The sequence below is a fragment of the Rana temporaria genome, chromosome 4 (assembly GCF_905171775.1).
Source record: "Rana temporaria chromosome 4, aRanTem1.1, whole genome shotgun sequence".
NCBI classification, from domain to species: Eukaryota; Metazoa; Chordata; class Amphibia; order Anura; family Ranidae; genus Rana; species Rana temporaria.
Window position 1 is genome coordinate 426057201 of NC_053492.1, and position 16810 is coordinate 426074010.

General features: G+C 43.0%; 1 protein-coding gene across 3 annotated transcripts in view; it reads right to left on the minus strand.

Moving 5' to 3' along the window:
- Window positions 1-16810, minus strand: part of MIA3 (MIA SH3 domain ER export factor 3) — a 132830-nt gene that overhangs the window by 81770 nt on the left and 34250 nt on the right. The window contains exons 1-3 of one of the 3 annotated variants that reach the window (XM_040351408.1): window positions 11710-16585; window positions 5555-6385; window positions 4855-4991 (exon numbers count right to left, since the gene is read on the minus strand). In XM_040351408.1, coding sequence (XP_040207342.1) covers window positions 4855-4991; window positions 5555-6385; window positions 11710-16561 — 5820 coding nt within the window. In that variant the 5' untranslated portion in view covers window positions 16562-16585. Of the gene's footprint in view, window positions 1-4854; window positions 4992-5554; window positions 6386-11709; window positions 16586-16810 lie in introns of those variants that run through there. The other 2 variants (XM_040351407.1, XM_040351409.1) reach the window with 2 other exon arrangements.

Below are 16810 nucleotides of genomic sequence, written 5' to 3' on the forward strand. Positions count from 1 at the left end.
ACTGCCGACAGTACAAGTATCAGGTGAAGCATCGGAAGCATTTGCCCGAGTACAAGTACTCGGGCAAATGCTTGGTATCGGTCCCGATACCGATACTAGTATCGGTATCGGGACAACCCTATAAACTAGAAATGTGTCACTGGCGCTTCCCTATGCCGCTCTGCACATAGAGAAGACTGCACTCTCCCTACAGACTACTGACCCACCTGTACACTGTCGTTCTTAACCTGCCTTTCTGAACCCTATACACTGACCTGCTGACTCCCTGTACACTGCCCGGCTCACCCTGCCCCGCTGTCTCCTTTACTCTGCCTTGCTGACCCTTGTACACTGCCTTGCTGGCCCTATACACTGCCCTGCTGACCCTTGTATGCTACCATGCTGACCCCCTGAACATTTCCCTGCTGACCCCTAGAGTCTGCCCTGCTGACCCCTGTACTCTGCCCTACATACTACTGACCTCTTTACACTGCCCAACATACTACTGATATCTCTAGACTGCCCTATATACAACTAAACCCTGGCCATTGCCCTGTATCTGTATTCAAAATGGAAAACATTGTATTTGGCCAGTAGATGGTGCTAAAGATCACAGTAATTTCCTATGATTGCACCATCGAGTAGCCAACTTTAATTTAATGAAAAATGCTTGTCCAGCAAAGGAAATAGCCTAATGCCCCGTACATACGATCGGATTTTCCATCGGAAAAAATCTTGGACGGTTTCTCCGACGGAATTCTGCTCAAGCTTGGCTTGCATACACACGGTCACACAAAACTTCTCTGAACTTTTGACCGTAAAGAACTCGGTGACGTTCAACACTACGACGAGCCGAGAAAATGAAGTTCAATGCTTCTGATCACGTGTCGGAATTGCTACAGACGATGGGATTTTCCAGCTCTCAATCTTTTGCTGGCAGAAATTCCGACAGCAAAAGTCCGATGGAACCTACACACGGTCGGAATTTCCGTTCAAAAGCTCACATCGGACTTTTCTTGTCAGATTTTCCGATTGTGTGTATGGGCAGTGCCGATCCTGACCTCCCTGGGGCCCTAAGCAAAATGACATGTCACATTAAAGTTGAGGTTGAGAAGCAGGGGGGCGCTGCCGACAGTCACATTAAAGATTAGTTGAGAAGCAGGGGGAGGGGGTGTTCTGATGTCGGAAATGACAAGAAGCGGGGGGTGCTGACTTCTTACCTCTTCTCCCATGCAGCCAGCGAGTTGAGAAGCAGGGTGAGGAGCCGAAAATGACTTCTCACCAGGTGGGGCCTCTAGTAATTTGGGGGGCCCTCCGCGGACTGCATAGTGAGCCTATAGGGCGGATCGGCCCTGTGTATGGGACATAACATTTGCTTTTTGTCCCATTTATACAAAACGAATATACTTGCACTTTCACTGGGTGAATTGCTATGCAAGTTTTTTGATAAATATACCCCTAAGTTTACATTTTTACAGTAACATTTTATTATACAAGTTTTCTTCATGCCATCCTTGCTTTTTGGGGGTCTTGCTAGTTCACTTTATTTTCTTTTTCTAAAATGTGCCACACCCTGATGATCTTTGATCTCTTCCATGTTTTTGAGATAGCCCTCAAAGGTTCCCTTCCCATGTTCTACAGCAATACAATCAAAAACACACACATTAAGGCCATTATTGCACTGTGAGTAAAGGTACTTTTCCAAAAGGAAAGACAAAGCTTTAGAAGCTTCCTTGGATTTCTTAACTTCCTTCTCCCCCTTGTGTATTCTAAGTCAGCAAAAAACAAGTTTCTGTCCTTCAAATGTGAAATTCTTCCAATTTCATATACATTTTCTCCATTCTTGTGAAACAACCTCCTCCTGCTGGATTACCCAGGTATTGTATATACAGATAGCTAGATTCAGAGACGTTTAGTAGATACGCCGTCGTAACTCTGAATCTACGCCGTCGTAAATTTAAGTGTATTCTGGGAACCAGATACGCTTAAATTAGAATAAGATACGAGCGGCGTAAGTCTCCTACGCCGTTGTATCTTAGGGTGCATATTTACGCTGGCCGCTAGGTGGCGCTCCCGTTGAGTTTGGCGTAGAATATGCAAATGAGCTAGATACGCCGATTCAGAAACGTACGTGCGCCCGGCGCATTTTTTTACGTCGTTTACGTAAGGCTTTTTCCGGCGTAAAGTTAGTCGAACAAATAGCTGGCCTAGCCAATGTTAAGTATGGCTGTCGTTCCCGCGTCAAAATTTTAAAATTTTACGTTGTTTGCGCAAGTCGTCCGTGAATAGGGCTGGACGTAATTTACATTCACGTCGAAACCAATACGTCCTTGCGGCGTACTTTGGAGCAATGCACACTGGGATATGTCCACGAACGGCGCATGCGCCGTTCCTTAAAAACGTCAATCACATCGGGTCACTAGTCATTAACATAAAACACGCCCCCCTGTTCATCATTTGAATTAGGTGCGCTTACGCCGGCCCATTTACGATACGTCGCCGTAACTTAGGAGGCAAGTGCTTTGTGAATACAGCACTTGCCTCTCTGACTTACGGCGGCGTAGCGTATATGCGATACGCTACGCCGCCTCAAAATTAAGCCAGTCTATCTGAATCTGGCTAAGAGAATCTAGTTGTGTCCCAGTGACCCTGCTGCCTAAGCCTAAAGAGAACTTGTCTTAAACATCTACAGCTGGCTACAAATCTTACAATGTGACTGTCCAATGACCTTTGGATTTACCAAGTATATAATGTGAGGGTCAGACTTGGATTTATCATTAGACACAGTAGACTTACGTTTATAGGTGACAGAAGCAAAGAGGTGGCTGCATCTTCACTGGCCACATTTTCATTTTGTTAGAATACAATCATTATACAGAAGCTTATTTACACAATTCCACAAATTATAAGCCAGGCTAGGACCAGTAAAATAAGAAAAACTGTAACGGAGGTGATCTCAGCCAAGCCAACCAGAGCTGTAAACAACAGGCCTTGGCCAGGGTGCAATTATACATTCAATTTCCATCGCATTTCACTGGAGCTGTGCCAGACAAGTCCTCTGTGACCGAAAAGAATGACACTCTACAGTCTCCAATAATGCTAAACACTCACTATGATCCTGTTAGTCTCAGATCACATGAGCTTTAGCTTGTTCTAAGTGGCTTGAGAGAAGTGCATTGGATTCATGACAAAGAATATCTTAGCTGATGCCATTTCAGAAAACGGAAATCAAATGTGTTGCTTATTGCATTTTAAACACTGTCATTGTTTGCGCTGGTTTATGAAATCAGTAATATGTCATCTTCTAACCCAGTGGTCTCTAAACTGCGGCCTGGGGGCAAGGATGCAGCCATTTGCTTGCCTCCTTCTGGCATTTGGGGAACTTTTCCTTCCACTGATACAATACACCATTCTTCCCACTGACACCAAAAAAGGGGCATTATTCCTCCCAATGACAAATGGGTAAAAAGTGCAGCGCTAACAAGTGACCAATTAATGAACAACTCCAAATACGGTAAAACCTTGGATTGCAAGCATAATTTGTTCCAGAAACATGCTTGTAGTCCAAAGCACTTGTATATCAAAGCATTTTTTTTACAGGGTATAAAAGAGAAGAGAGGCACCTCTGAGTGTAGCAATAAGTTGCTAAATGTTGTGCCTTCATTAAATGTAACCATATTACTACTTGGAGGCTCCTCTCTTCTTTTTTATACTCAGTTGTGACATGACGCTACTCTTATATCAAGACATCGCTTGTATTTCAAGGCAAAATGTATTAAAAAATTTTGCTTGTCTTGCAAAACGCTCTCAAACCAAGTTACTCTCAAACCAAGGTTTTACTGTATGAATAAACTGAAGTGATAAACTTAGTAGAGAAATATCCACTAACATATGTTTGAAACATAAATGTCCTTAGATACAAGGAAAATAATAAAGTGCAATTTCCAAAGTGATCAGTGACAATCATTAACTTGATATGTGACCATCTATTACGATCAAACTTTGATAGTGGATCCACCACCGAAGACCCCAAAAAGCTTACCGGAAAGATTGGACTCAGGTAGGTGTACACGCAGTGAGCCAATCAGACTTTGCAGTATGATGTATCCCGGTGATAACAGATTCTCGGTCCAGATGCAACCTCCAAGGGGGTATTTGGAAGTAAGGGATTCAGTAGAATCAGGTATTCAATCCCACCATTAAAAGAAAAAGGAAGGCATATACTATCAAAGTTTAATCAAAATAAATAATCACATATCAAGTTAATGATTGTTACTGATCACTTTGGACATTGCACTTTATTATTTTCCTTGTATCGAAGGACATTTTCTTCAAACATATGTTAGTGGATATTTCTTTACTAAGTTTATCACTTCAGTTTATTCATATTTAAAGTAGTTCATTAATTGGTCACTTGTTAGCGCTGCACTTTTTTACCCATTTGTCACATTTTGCAATTTGATCTATTGTTGTGCTGGCTGCTATAGACGCAACATTTTTGACAGCGCGGTATAAATGTGTTTATATTTTCTCCCAATGACACCAATGATGGGGCTCTATTCCACCCAATGACACCAATGATGGGGCACTATTCCTCCTAATGATGGGGCAGTATTACTCACATTGACACCAATGATGGGGCACCATTTCTCCCATGGATACTAATGGTGGGGCACTATGCCTCCCACTGACAATAACAATGGGGCGCTTTGCTTCCCACCGACACCAATAAGGCACTATTCTTCCGCCTAATACCAAAAAAGCATTGTTTACTCCCACAGACGTCAGGACAATTTCTACTCCCAATGGCCACAGTACGGACCCCCTAAAGTTTGTTCTAACCCATTGACAAGAAGATATGTATATTGTACTCACCAGGCTTCCAACAGGACCCAGAGAGCTCTTGGCTGAAAGCAGGGCACTGCCCATGCTGGAGAAGGTTTGCAGTATTGATGTAAGCCAGGATTCAGATTCTTGGGGTTCTTCAAGTCTGTCTCCTTCTAAAGCAGCATCTAAACAAAGAGTAACAATTGTGGGTTATACATTTTAGTCCAGAGATGAGAAAACCTAAGAGATTATCATCTACATATAAACAAATACAAGTCAGAAATCATAGATAACAGTTGATAAGCATATTGGTCAAAGACAACCTAAAAAGTAAATGCACTTTTGTTGAGGAAGAAAAACAGCCCCCCCCCCCCCCCCCCCCCCCCCCGGTGATCAATTTACATTATACGGGACTTGTACTCTCTACTTCTAGTGGCCAAACAGATTGTCAGCAGAGCAAAGTTAAAGTAAGAATAAAATTACCTGTGGAGTTGACGTTAAAATGAACCCGCTGTTTTTCCCTGATTACAGCAAAGCAACGTTTCTGCAAACTGCTGTCAATAGATGAAATAGGAGCAACAAAGGTGACCCAATTCATTAAACACTATGGGGTGTAACTATTTTGCAGTAACCAAAATGAACCGCAACAGCCAATTCACCCGATCACCACTTTGTACATACCCTCAGCAGCCCAGCCTTAAAGAAATCATTATCAAAAATGTGATCGGAATGAGATTGTGACTCTTACCTATGTCAACATCCTCTTCATTCTGGGAAACGGCTTCATCTGGCTTATGCGGTATGTGATCCAGGGAGTCCTGGGTGGGAAGGACAACCTCTGTCTCTACTGGCAGCTGATTCACTGTGGACTCCTCTACTGATGGCACTTCTTCTGGAATTACTGTGGACTCCTCTACTGGCAGCTGATTCAATGTGGACGCTTCTACTGGAGGCACTTCTTCTGGAGTCACTGTGGACTCCTCTACTGGTGGCTGACTCACTGTGAGATCCTCTACTGGTGGCTGATTCATTGTGGAGTCCTCTACTGGTGGCTGATTCATTGTGGCGTCCTCTACTGGTGGCTGATTCATTGTGGCGTCCTCTACTGGTGGCCGATTCATTGTGGAGTCCTCTACTGTTGGCTGATTTACGGTGGACTCCTCTACTGTTGGCTGATTTACGGTGGACTCCTCTACTGGTGGCTGATTTACGGTGGACTCCTCTACTGGTGGCTGATTCACGGTGGACTCCTCTACTGGTGGCTGATTCACGGTGGACCCCTCTACTGGTGGCTGATTCATGGTGGACTCCTCTACTGGTGGCTGATTCATGGTGGACTCCTCTACTGGTGGCTGATTTATGGTGGAGTCCTCTACTGGTGGCTGACTTACGGTGGAGTCCTCTTCTGGTGGCTGATTTACGGTGGAGTCCTCTTCTGGTGGCATTTCTTCTTGAATCACTGTAGACTCCACTTTTGGTGGCAGTTCTTCTGGAGTCACTGTGGACTCCTCTTTGTTGGCGACAGGCTCTGGATCTGATTTCTCCTCCTCTGGATTCATTTCATCAGAGGTTGGCTTCTCTATGGAAAGAATTAAAGTGGACATGTCAATAAAATTCACACTTTGCATTTATTATCATGTTAGTGTTACCAAAATACGTTATTATTTTGAATTTTGAAAAGGGTAACTCTTACTAGCCATAAATAAATTAAAAGGAGAAGTACATGAAAATGAATGCAGCCTTTACATCTAACAATTGGTAAGCTGCAATATAATAAAGGTTTGCTTTTGGGTTTAATACTGCAATAACACTGCTCCCATGGCAGCCTTGGCTAAAGATTATAAAAGGATTAAGGCACATATGTCAAACACAAGGCCCTCGGGCCGAATCTGGCCCTCCAGACCATGTCATGTGGCCCTTTCACTCAGTTTTGCAGCCGTAGTAAGGCAGAACCCCATTGGGGTTGAGCACCCCTAAACCCTGCACTCGTTACAAAGCAAACCCCTGAACTCTGCACTCTGTACATAGCGCACTCCTGAACTCTGCATGTAGCATACACCCAATACAACCGGCATTCTGCTCATGTGGCCCGTGATGAAATTAAGTTTGACATCCCTGCATTAAGGTGTCCATATGACAGCAGAATCTGTTTTCAGACTATCCAAGTGACATGCATTGAGATAAAGAGGATCAGCAAAGCATATTTAGCCTAGGTTTACACATGTGGTGCAGAAAATGCAGCGATCCCTGTGTTTCCCACACCGGATTGCAATCACACTGAGGGTATTATTACAAAGTTAACGACACCTCAAATGCATCACAAATGCAGTGCAGTTTGCCTGCACCGGATCGCATGGTACAAAATGAACTTGCAATCCAGTTGCGATGTGGATCCAAAGATTATGCCTGCACATTTTTTGTGCAATTTGAGGCCATTCAAAAGGAGCACTACTGGCAGTTTTTAATCTCTATTGTCTTCACCATGCTTCCCCACCACTGGAGCCGCAATAAATACCTGATACTTCTGCGTATGTGGAAATGTATGAAACGTTACCCTGCCTCCCCGTAATGCGGCATTAGGTACCTGAGCTGGCCATTTCCAGGCCCAAGTACCCCCACATATGAGGATGGGGCAGAATTTGGGGTGTTTGTTGTTAGAAGCATGCACAGCCTTATGCAGCCAAATGCAGAGACTCTACTTACACCTCTGTAGTTCTGCACAGTGCTTGTGCCCTACAGTTTCTCTCTCACAGTACATGAAATATAAGTACAGTGGAACCTTGGATTACGAGCATAATCCGTTCCAGGAGAATGCTCGTAATCCAAAGTACTCGCATATCAAAGCATGGAAGCAAAAATAATTTGTTCCGCATTAACTTCAATGGCATGCAATATCGTTATGCAATAGCGTTGTGCAGTACCGCATGTGGCCAGAGGTGGGGAGCGCCGGAGAGCCTCGGAAACAGCCAGAAAGGCCCGAGGACATTTCGGCTGACCTCAACAAACGTTGGAAAGGCTCAGGGATGGAGTATTTCCAAGTCTTTCTGAGCATTTCCGAACAGCGCCCTTCGGCCAAACGGCGCCCCCCACCTCAGGCCAAACGCGGTACTGCACAACGCTTTGGCCTGAATCCTGCTCATTTTGCGAGACAACACCCGAGTTTCAAACTACAGTGCTCGTATTGCGAAGCGCTCATTAACCGCATTACTGGCAATCCGAGGTTCCACTGTATTGGCATGTGCCACTGTCATCGAATTCTGATGATAACTCTACACACAGATTCCATACCATCTATTGTTCTCAGGGGAAAGTCTCTCGATTCATGGCCGCCATGGTTGCAAAAGCATTTGTAGCTGTGGTTGGTCATGTGGATAAGCAGAAGCCATGGCCAAACCATTAAAACTTAAAGTAGAACTATAGGCAATTTTTGTTTTCATTTTGGATAGAGCAACGAGGGTTATAACTAGGGTTGTCCCGATACCACTTTTTTAGGACTGAGTACAAGTACCGATACTTTTTTTCAAGTACTCGCCGATACCGAATACCGATACTTTTTTTAAATGTGTCCCCAAATGCAGCCATGTCTCCCCACAAATGCAGCCATGTCTCCCCCCATGCAGCCATGTCTCCCCCCATGCAGCCATGTTTCCCCCAATGTAGCCATGTCTCCCCCCATGCAGCCATGTCTCCCCCCCATATCCAGCCATGTCCCGCTTACCTGCATCCCCGCTACCGCCGACTGTGTAATACGCGCCGGGAACATTTCAGCTTTGAATAGCTGTAATGATTGGCGCCGCGCTGCGTATAGACACTCCCCCTCGCTCGGGATTGGACAGTTCACCCGAGCAAGGGGGAGTGTCTATGCGCGGCGCGAATCATTACAGCTATTCAAAGCTGTAATGTTCCCGGCGCGTATTACACAGTCGGCGGTAGCGGGGATGCGGCGTAACGGTGGCGGGATGCGGCGTAACGGCGGCGGGGGGGGATAAGTATTCTATTTTGGTATCGGGGGTATTTGCGGGAGTACGAGTACTCCCGCAAATACTTGGAATCGGTCCCGATACCGATACTAGTATCGGTATCGGGACAACCCTAGTTATAACCCCTGACAGATTTTTTTTCACCATCTGTGTCCCATATCGGAGATTACCTTTCACTTCATGTCCCATAACCAAACATGGAGTTAGAGGAAATCACTGCAAATTAGGGAATTCCTTGGGGATCTACAGCTCATCAGAACTAATGTCCACATTGGAAGATTTCCCCTCTATTACATTTCTGGGGACAACCCAAAATTTGGGATTTTCTTTTACTTTCAATGATAATGGTAAACAGGACAAATAGAGAGGATGAATCTCCTAAAAACGGGGACACAGACAGCTATAAAAACCGACTGATATTTTAATCCCTCTTCACTCCATCCAAAGCTAAAAAGAAAAAAGGTTTACCTTTAAGTTTTCAATATCGATAAAGGGTAAACCCATAGCTCCCAACATTTTGAGGGACACCTACCAGTAAACGTATGTGGCCCCCTGCCACACCCCCTTAAAGGAGAATTAACCAAAAAAAGGGTCAGTTAAACCCACAAGGGCTTTTTTACCACTACTATTCCTTTTTTATTGGCTTTTAAAATTTACAAATGCAGAAATTTAGAAATTGGGTGAAAGGTTTAGTGCTGGGAAACACTTTTTGAAAGATAAAAAGTGCATTTTATATACAACTATACAGATTGGACCAAAATGAGGGACAGATGAGGAGGAAAGAGGGACAGAGGGACATTGTTCCCAATCAGGGACAGTCCCTCAAATCAGGGACAGTTGGGAGCTAGGTAAACCCATTAAATATGTGTTATTCTGTACACAGTAAAATACAACTCTTGCGTAATAACATGAAGTCCTTCATCCACAGTACATCACGCCCGGCTCACCTGTGTTACAGTGAATCCGAACTCACAGTTCTGGTTTGCTTTAAATTACTAAAGAGGCATTGCAGCGCATAGGGGAGGGTAGGTATTACAAGCATAGAATTAGTAGACCACTGGAACAAGGAATCAAAAAGTCGATTAAAAATACTTACCTGTCCTGCTGCCTGTGCCTCTGACTTGCTTTCTCCCAGCCCTTCACCTGCTAAAGAATAGTCAGGAAAGGTCCTCCCAGGTGTGTCAGATTCCCGCTGCTTGCTGTGCTTCCATGTGACAGCTGCTATTTCACTACTGTGGCCCTGAGATACAGAACGGTCATCCACATACTCCCTCATATTGGTCAAGACACTACTGATATCAGTGCCCAAGTGCACTAAATGAACTCACGCCACTTGTTCTAATGCCCAGATCCTCCCTGTCTTCTAATCGTTTAATGGTTTACAATTGTTTTAAAAGGAAATCTGTGCTTTGCCCATGCTGGACAAAGAAACAAACTTGCTTTAATGTCCCTATCCCCAGCAGTGCATGGCCAACGTCCCTACACCACCCCTCACTCCATTAAGCTGCTGGGCCCAAGGAAGGGAAGCTTAGTATAGGCTCTAGTGAGAGGACTTTCCCTGCCCTGTGGGACAGCACAGTGCCAATAAAAAAAGCACCAACACCAGTGGCGGTGGGTTCATAAAGGGTGCATGGGCACCGCCCCCTCTCTTCTGCCACCTGCCTATCACCATAGATAGATTCATGCATTGCGTGAATCTATCTATGTTCACCGCTGCCATCCCCGTTTCAGGCGCCGGGCACCTGAATTACAGCAGCGGGGTATTTTTTGGAAGCACCCGATTAAAGCCATAGGTGTCCAAAAAAGTGAACAGTTGGCACCATGCTGAGCGCTCGCAGTTCACTCAGCGTTGTGTTCGGAAAGCGAATGAATATTCGATTTCCTAAAACTGAACCGCCTCTCAGCCAATCAGGTGCTCGGGTCTGTTACCTGTCACCTGATTGGCTGAAACAACAGGCGCTGTGATTGGACACCTATCAGGCTCCAATCATAGCAGAGGAGGGGTGAAGACATCGAAGGAGCGTGGAGGACAGGTAAGTGCCAGGCGGGCGAGGGATGCAAACTGGCAGCATTTGATGGGCACAGTAGCAGCAATTGATGGGCACACTGGAAGCAATTGATGGGCACAGTAGCGGCGAATGATGGGCACACTGGCAGCAATTGATGGGCACAGTAGTGGTAATTGATGAGCACACTGGCAACAATTGATGGGCACACTGGTGGCAATTGATGAGCACAGTGGCGGCAACTGATGGGCACAGTGGTGGCAACTGATGGGCAAAGTGGCGGCAATTGATGGGCACACTGGCAATTGATGGGTACAGTAGCTGCGTTCGATGGCACAGTGACTGCGTTTGATGGGCACAGTGGCTGCATTTGATGTTTTTTTTAGTTTGTTTGCGCCCTCTCAACAATTTTGATCACCAGCCGCCACTGACCAACACTCTTATATCAAAAGAGACACTCCAAACCCAGAATAACCAACTATTTTCTTTGCTCACAACAGCTGAATGTGGAATGGAAAGGTGGTAATGGAAAGGATATATGCTGTTAGAAAGGAAACCTATAGCCGATATCTTGCTCCTTGTGTGCCTGCAATTGTCCTTTTCCCCACTACTACTCTTTACCAATCTTTGGCTTGTTCTTCGGCTACTCTAATGCTTGATCTCTATCAGCTACCAGCTTGCTCACCTCTGGGTGGGCCGATTCTCCACCATCAGGAGCCCTGGTAAAGACCGGTTAGTGCTTAGGTGCTTGAGTACCACATCCTCTACCAGGATGACCTGCTCATGTACTTATCCTGCAGGTCGGTTAGAACCTCTCTACTGCGATAGTGTCTACTGTATCCGAGCCTGACCATGACTGTTTGGTATGTAAGACTGTACAATGTTGTAGAATAAATAAAGTCTAACACCGTTCTTACCCTCTTTTTTTTCTGTTACCAATCCAGATGCAAGCAGAGAACTGTCACTTTGTGTGGAAAGTTTATGTCTGAGCCTTAATGAGATCTTCTGGACATCTACTATCAAGCCTGCCTTTTCACCAAACATTTCTTCATCGTGGGTTTCTTCTTGAGTATTCAAAACACTCTCCACAAAATCAAGAATATTTGATGATGATAACTCTAAAATCTGATCCAGAGCTTTGTGAATATGATCCAGATGTAAACTGTCCCTCCAAGCCAACTTCAGCTTAGAGTCCAAGTCCTGAAACATGGCTTCCAGACTCATGATGTTGCCTGGACCAAGGTACTTTGTGAACTGTGCAATACGCATCTCATTCAAATACTCCCTCATAATACTCAAGACTTTAATGTTTTCAACATAAGTTGCTTCCTGAACAGCATTGTTCATTAGAGGTATTGAATCGTCAGGAAGCTCTCCGGCGAATGGTTCATTCTTTCCTATACGAGCTATTTTGTCATTAGTCTTGTCAGAGATGTCTTCCTGTTTATCTTGCTTGGTTATTTTAGCTTTACTTAACACCTCAAGAGTTGCTGTCTCTTTTTCTATTTTGGTATCTAAAATATCAGAATTGTTTTTTTTCTTAATTGGATCGTCCGTAATCACGACTGGTCCTACATTTACTTCACCGATTTTCTCCACATTTGTTTCTGTCACAATGCCTGAGTTTACTTGAAGTGAATCTTGATTTTCTTGCTTGCTTGTGTCCTTACTTTCTAGAGAACGGTTTAATTCTTGGCCAAGATCAGATTCCTCAGATACTTTAGGATCTACCTTAGTGTCTTTCTCAGTTTCTGCAAGAATTTCTTCAGCTGGCTTATCACTTGTGGTATTCTCATCTTCCAGAAAACCATCTACATTTTTATGGCCTTTTTCTCCTTTATCAATAGTCCCTGGGGGACGCTCGGCATCTACAGCAGCTTTTTCTGCAAGATCCTGATTGCTTAAAGTAGAATCTGTTGACCCTACATTAAAATTGTCTGCACCTTTAGTATCTATTGGCTCTCGTTTTTCCTCCTGATAACTTGAATAGAGCTGCTCATGTTCGGTTTTCTTGTTGGTCTCACTTGGGTCAACAAATGAATGTACAGTACTGTCTTTGTGCACTAGAACATCTATATCCATAACTGGTAACTTTTCTAATGCTTGTTTGTCTGCAGGATTACAATGCTTTACGTTTATTTTTTCTTCATCATCTCCTTCTTTTGGAGATTCTGTTTCTTTAACAAATTGATCTGAAGACTGCACCTGTGAATCTTCCACTTCTCTTGGATGATCAGCAGTAAGAGAATCACTTGCCGATTTGATATCTGCTGGAAACTCTGAAGTCAATGAAGGACGTTTGTCCTGTTTAACTACTTCAGTCTGGTCTTGATTACTGTTAGGGCTTCCCAGGTTGGATTTCTCTAATAGGCTTGGCTTTCCTAAATCCTTTAATTTAATGTCTTTGTTTTCTTGCAAATCTTCTGGTATTGGCTTATCACTGTGATCAACATTTACTTCCTTTGCACCACTTGTTTTGGTGGGCGTTCGGCTTTCCTCTGTAGTTTTTTCACTGATCTTAGAATCTACTCCTTCAGTTTTTAAATCAGATGCTTGTGTCACACTTATATTTTCAGGTGGCTTTGATACATCTGGTTCTACTTGTACAGAATCAGTACTACTCTTGTTTGCAATAATATTGATCTTTTGCTCAAATGTTAAATCTTTATCTCCATCAACAGCTGGCAAGGTTTTCCATAATCCATCGTCTAGATCAACTGTATTATCCTCAAAAGGAGGTTCTAAATGTTCATTTTCACGCCTGTTCTTCTCCATGCCAAGTAAGTACAAGTTGTTACTTTTTTCTACCTCTTTACTTGGTTCATCATCTTCTTGTTCTGAATCATTTCTGTCTAAGTCAGTGACATCTTGTGTACATTCCCCTCCACTGACAATAGCAAAGAATGTGTCTCCCAATGTTGTTCGAATGCTATTTTCTTGCTTTATGGTTGTGGCATGACCCATGTCAACAGAGACTTGTATCTCCTCTTTGGATGGGGATTCCTTTGATTTTGATGAAATGCTGGCACTAGAATCATCCTCAAAAGCTGTCTGATGTGATGATGACGACATATCAGATTTTTCATCAGATAAAGATTTTTTTGCTGGCTCTCCAACATTCCTTTCTTCTTTCGTATTTTCACTGATCTCAGAATCCACTGCCTCTGCCTTTGATTTTGACCTTTCTTTTACATTTAGAAATTCAGGTTGGTTCTGTACATCTAGACCTACTTGTACAGAATCTGTATCGGTACTACTTTTGGCACGAGGTGTTCCATCACTTGAAGATATATTTACTGTGTTTTCAGATACGTTGTTTGCAGTAATATTGATATTTTGTTCAATTTCCTGTAATCCCTCTTCTCCTAGAACAAGTGTATCTTCATCAAAATGGAGTTCTAATTGTTCATTTTCATACTTGTTGCTTTTCTCCATGCCAAGTAAGTACAAGTTCTTATCTTTTTCTACCTCTTCACTTGTTTCAATGCCAATTTCTTGTTCAAATGAATCAGTTCCATCTAGATCAGTGATATCCCGTGTGTGTTCCCCTCCACTGACAATAGCAAAGAATGTGTCTCCCAATGTTGTTAGAATACTCTTATCTTGCTTTATGGGGGTAGCATGGCCCATGTCAACTGAGAATCCGACCTCCTCGTTGGATGGGGATGCCATTGCTTCTAATCCAGTGATGGAGGTAGAATCATTTTTAAAAGATGTTTGATCTGATGACCTTATATTAAATTCTTCATAAGACAACAAAGGCGTTTCTGTTGGCTTTGCAATATCCTCTTCTGTTTGCAACTCATAAGGTTCAAAATCTTTGTCTTGATAATTAATATCAAATGTAACAAGCCTGGTCTCTTCATCTTCAGTTACTACAGCATCACCTGTTGAGCCTACTTCTGTTTTTAAGTTTACAATCTTATCTTTGTCTATCAGAGTAAATGATTTTGTGTGTTTGCTTTCTTTAGAATTTTTAGCTCCTTTCTGATATATACTATGAGCTTTCTCACTATCTGGCACTTCTAAATCACTCTTTGCGTGTTCATTGTCTGAAGACCCATTGTAATCCAGAACTTCATCAACATTCTTTAAATGTTCAATTTTAGGGATGTTGCTTTTCTCCATGCCAAGTAAGTATAGGTGCGTATCTTCTAACTCTTCACTTGGTTCACCATTATTTTCGTGTTCCTCTAAATTGATTCTGCCTGGATAGGTGACATCTTGTGTGCATTCCCCTCCACTAATGATAGCAAAGAATGTGTCTCCCAATGTTGTTCGAATACTTGTTTCTTGTTTTATGGGTGTAGCATGACCCATATCAATTGAAACTTTGACCTCCTCTTTGAATAGAGCCACCTTTGTATCTGAAAAAGTGGTAGAATCATTCTCAAAAGCGGTCGCATCCGATGCCTGCATTTTAAATTTTTCATAAGATAACAAAGGTGTTTCTGCTGGCCCACCCACACCATCATCTTCTTGTGGCTCATAGTGTTCAAAATGTTTGTATTGGTATTCACCATTAAATGTAACAAGCCTGGTCTCTTCGTCTTCGGTTACTACAGCATCACCTGTTGAGCCTGCTTCTGTTTTTAAGTTTACAATCTTATCTTTGTCTATCAGAGTAAATGATTTTGTGTGTTTGCTTTCTTTAGAATTGTTAGCTCCTTTCTGATATATGCCATTAGATTGCTCACTATCTGGCACTTGGGAATCACTCTTTGCATGTTCATTGTCTGAAGACCCCTTGTAATCCAGAACTACATCATCATCAACATTCTTTAAAAGTTCATTTTTAGGCATGTTGCTTTTCTCTATGCCAAGTAAGTATAGGTGCGTATCTTCTAACTCTTCACTTGGTTCATCATAATTTTCTTGTTCCTCTAAATTAGTTCTGCCTGGATAGGTGACATCTTGCGTGCATTCCCCTCCACTAATGATAGCAAAGAATGTGTCTCCCAATGTTGTTAGAATACTTGTTTCTTGCTTTATGGGTGTAGCATGACCCATGTCAACTGGGACTTCGCCCTCCTCTTTATATGGAGCTGTCTTTGCATCTGAAAAAGTAGTAGAATCGTTCTCAAAAGCAGTTGCATCTGATGCCTGAATTTTATGTTTTTCATAAGATAACAAAGGTGTTTCTGTTGGCCCACCCACACCATCATCTTCTTGTGGCTCATAGTGTTCAAAATGTTTGTATTGGTATTCACCATCAAATGTAACACGCCTGGTCTGTTCATCTTCAGTTACTACAGCATCACCTGTGGAGCCTGCTTCTGTCTTAAGCTTTACAATTTGTTCTTTGTCTATTAAAGTAAAAGATTCTATGTTTTTACTTTCTTTAAACTCTTTAGCTCCAAGAGAGATCCTGACATTCGTGGGTTGTTCACCCGCAGGCACCTGCGATCTGCTTTTTGCATTTTCCTTGTTTGCTTGATGTGCAACATTTTCTTGCTGAGAATCTTTGGATTTGCCATTTACAGCTGTTGTATGAACATCATTTGTAGCAGAAAGAGTATCTTCAATTATTTTGTTTTCATCTTTTCTCTGATCATTCTCTGATTCTTTTTCTAGACTTCCAAAAGGTGCAATCTGCTCTTGGGATGGCAAAGCAGGTACATCCACCAATGACTTCTCAGACACTGGAATAAGCAGCGGTCGTGTTTTTTGACTAGAAGATTCAAGCACCAATGCTGTCACATGAAAGGAAGATGAATGGGTTACTCTCCATGTTAATTCCCAGAAGTAATGTGTATTTTCTTTGTTCATGGCAGCTGAACATGGCAACTTGGCAGGGCAGAATGGCAAAGGTGACTATGTGCTGCTAGGGAGGGGGGCTTTAAACAAACCTGTAACTTTGCTCTGCATTGGCAAAGTACTAGTTTGCTTTAGATATAACGTGGAGGATGGTGGGACAACAGAGAACCAATACTTACTGTCATACTGTCAAATGCACCCCCCCCCCCAACCCTCAAACACATCTCTGTGAAGGTTCCACCATATTAATGATGGTGTGCA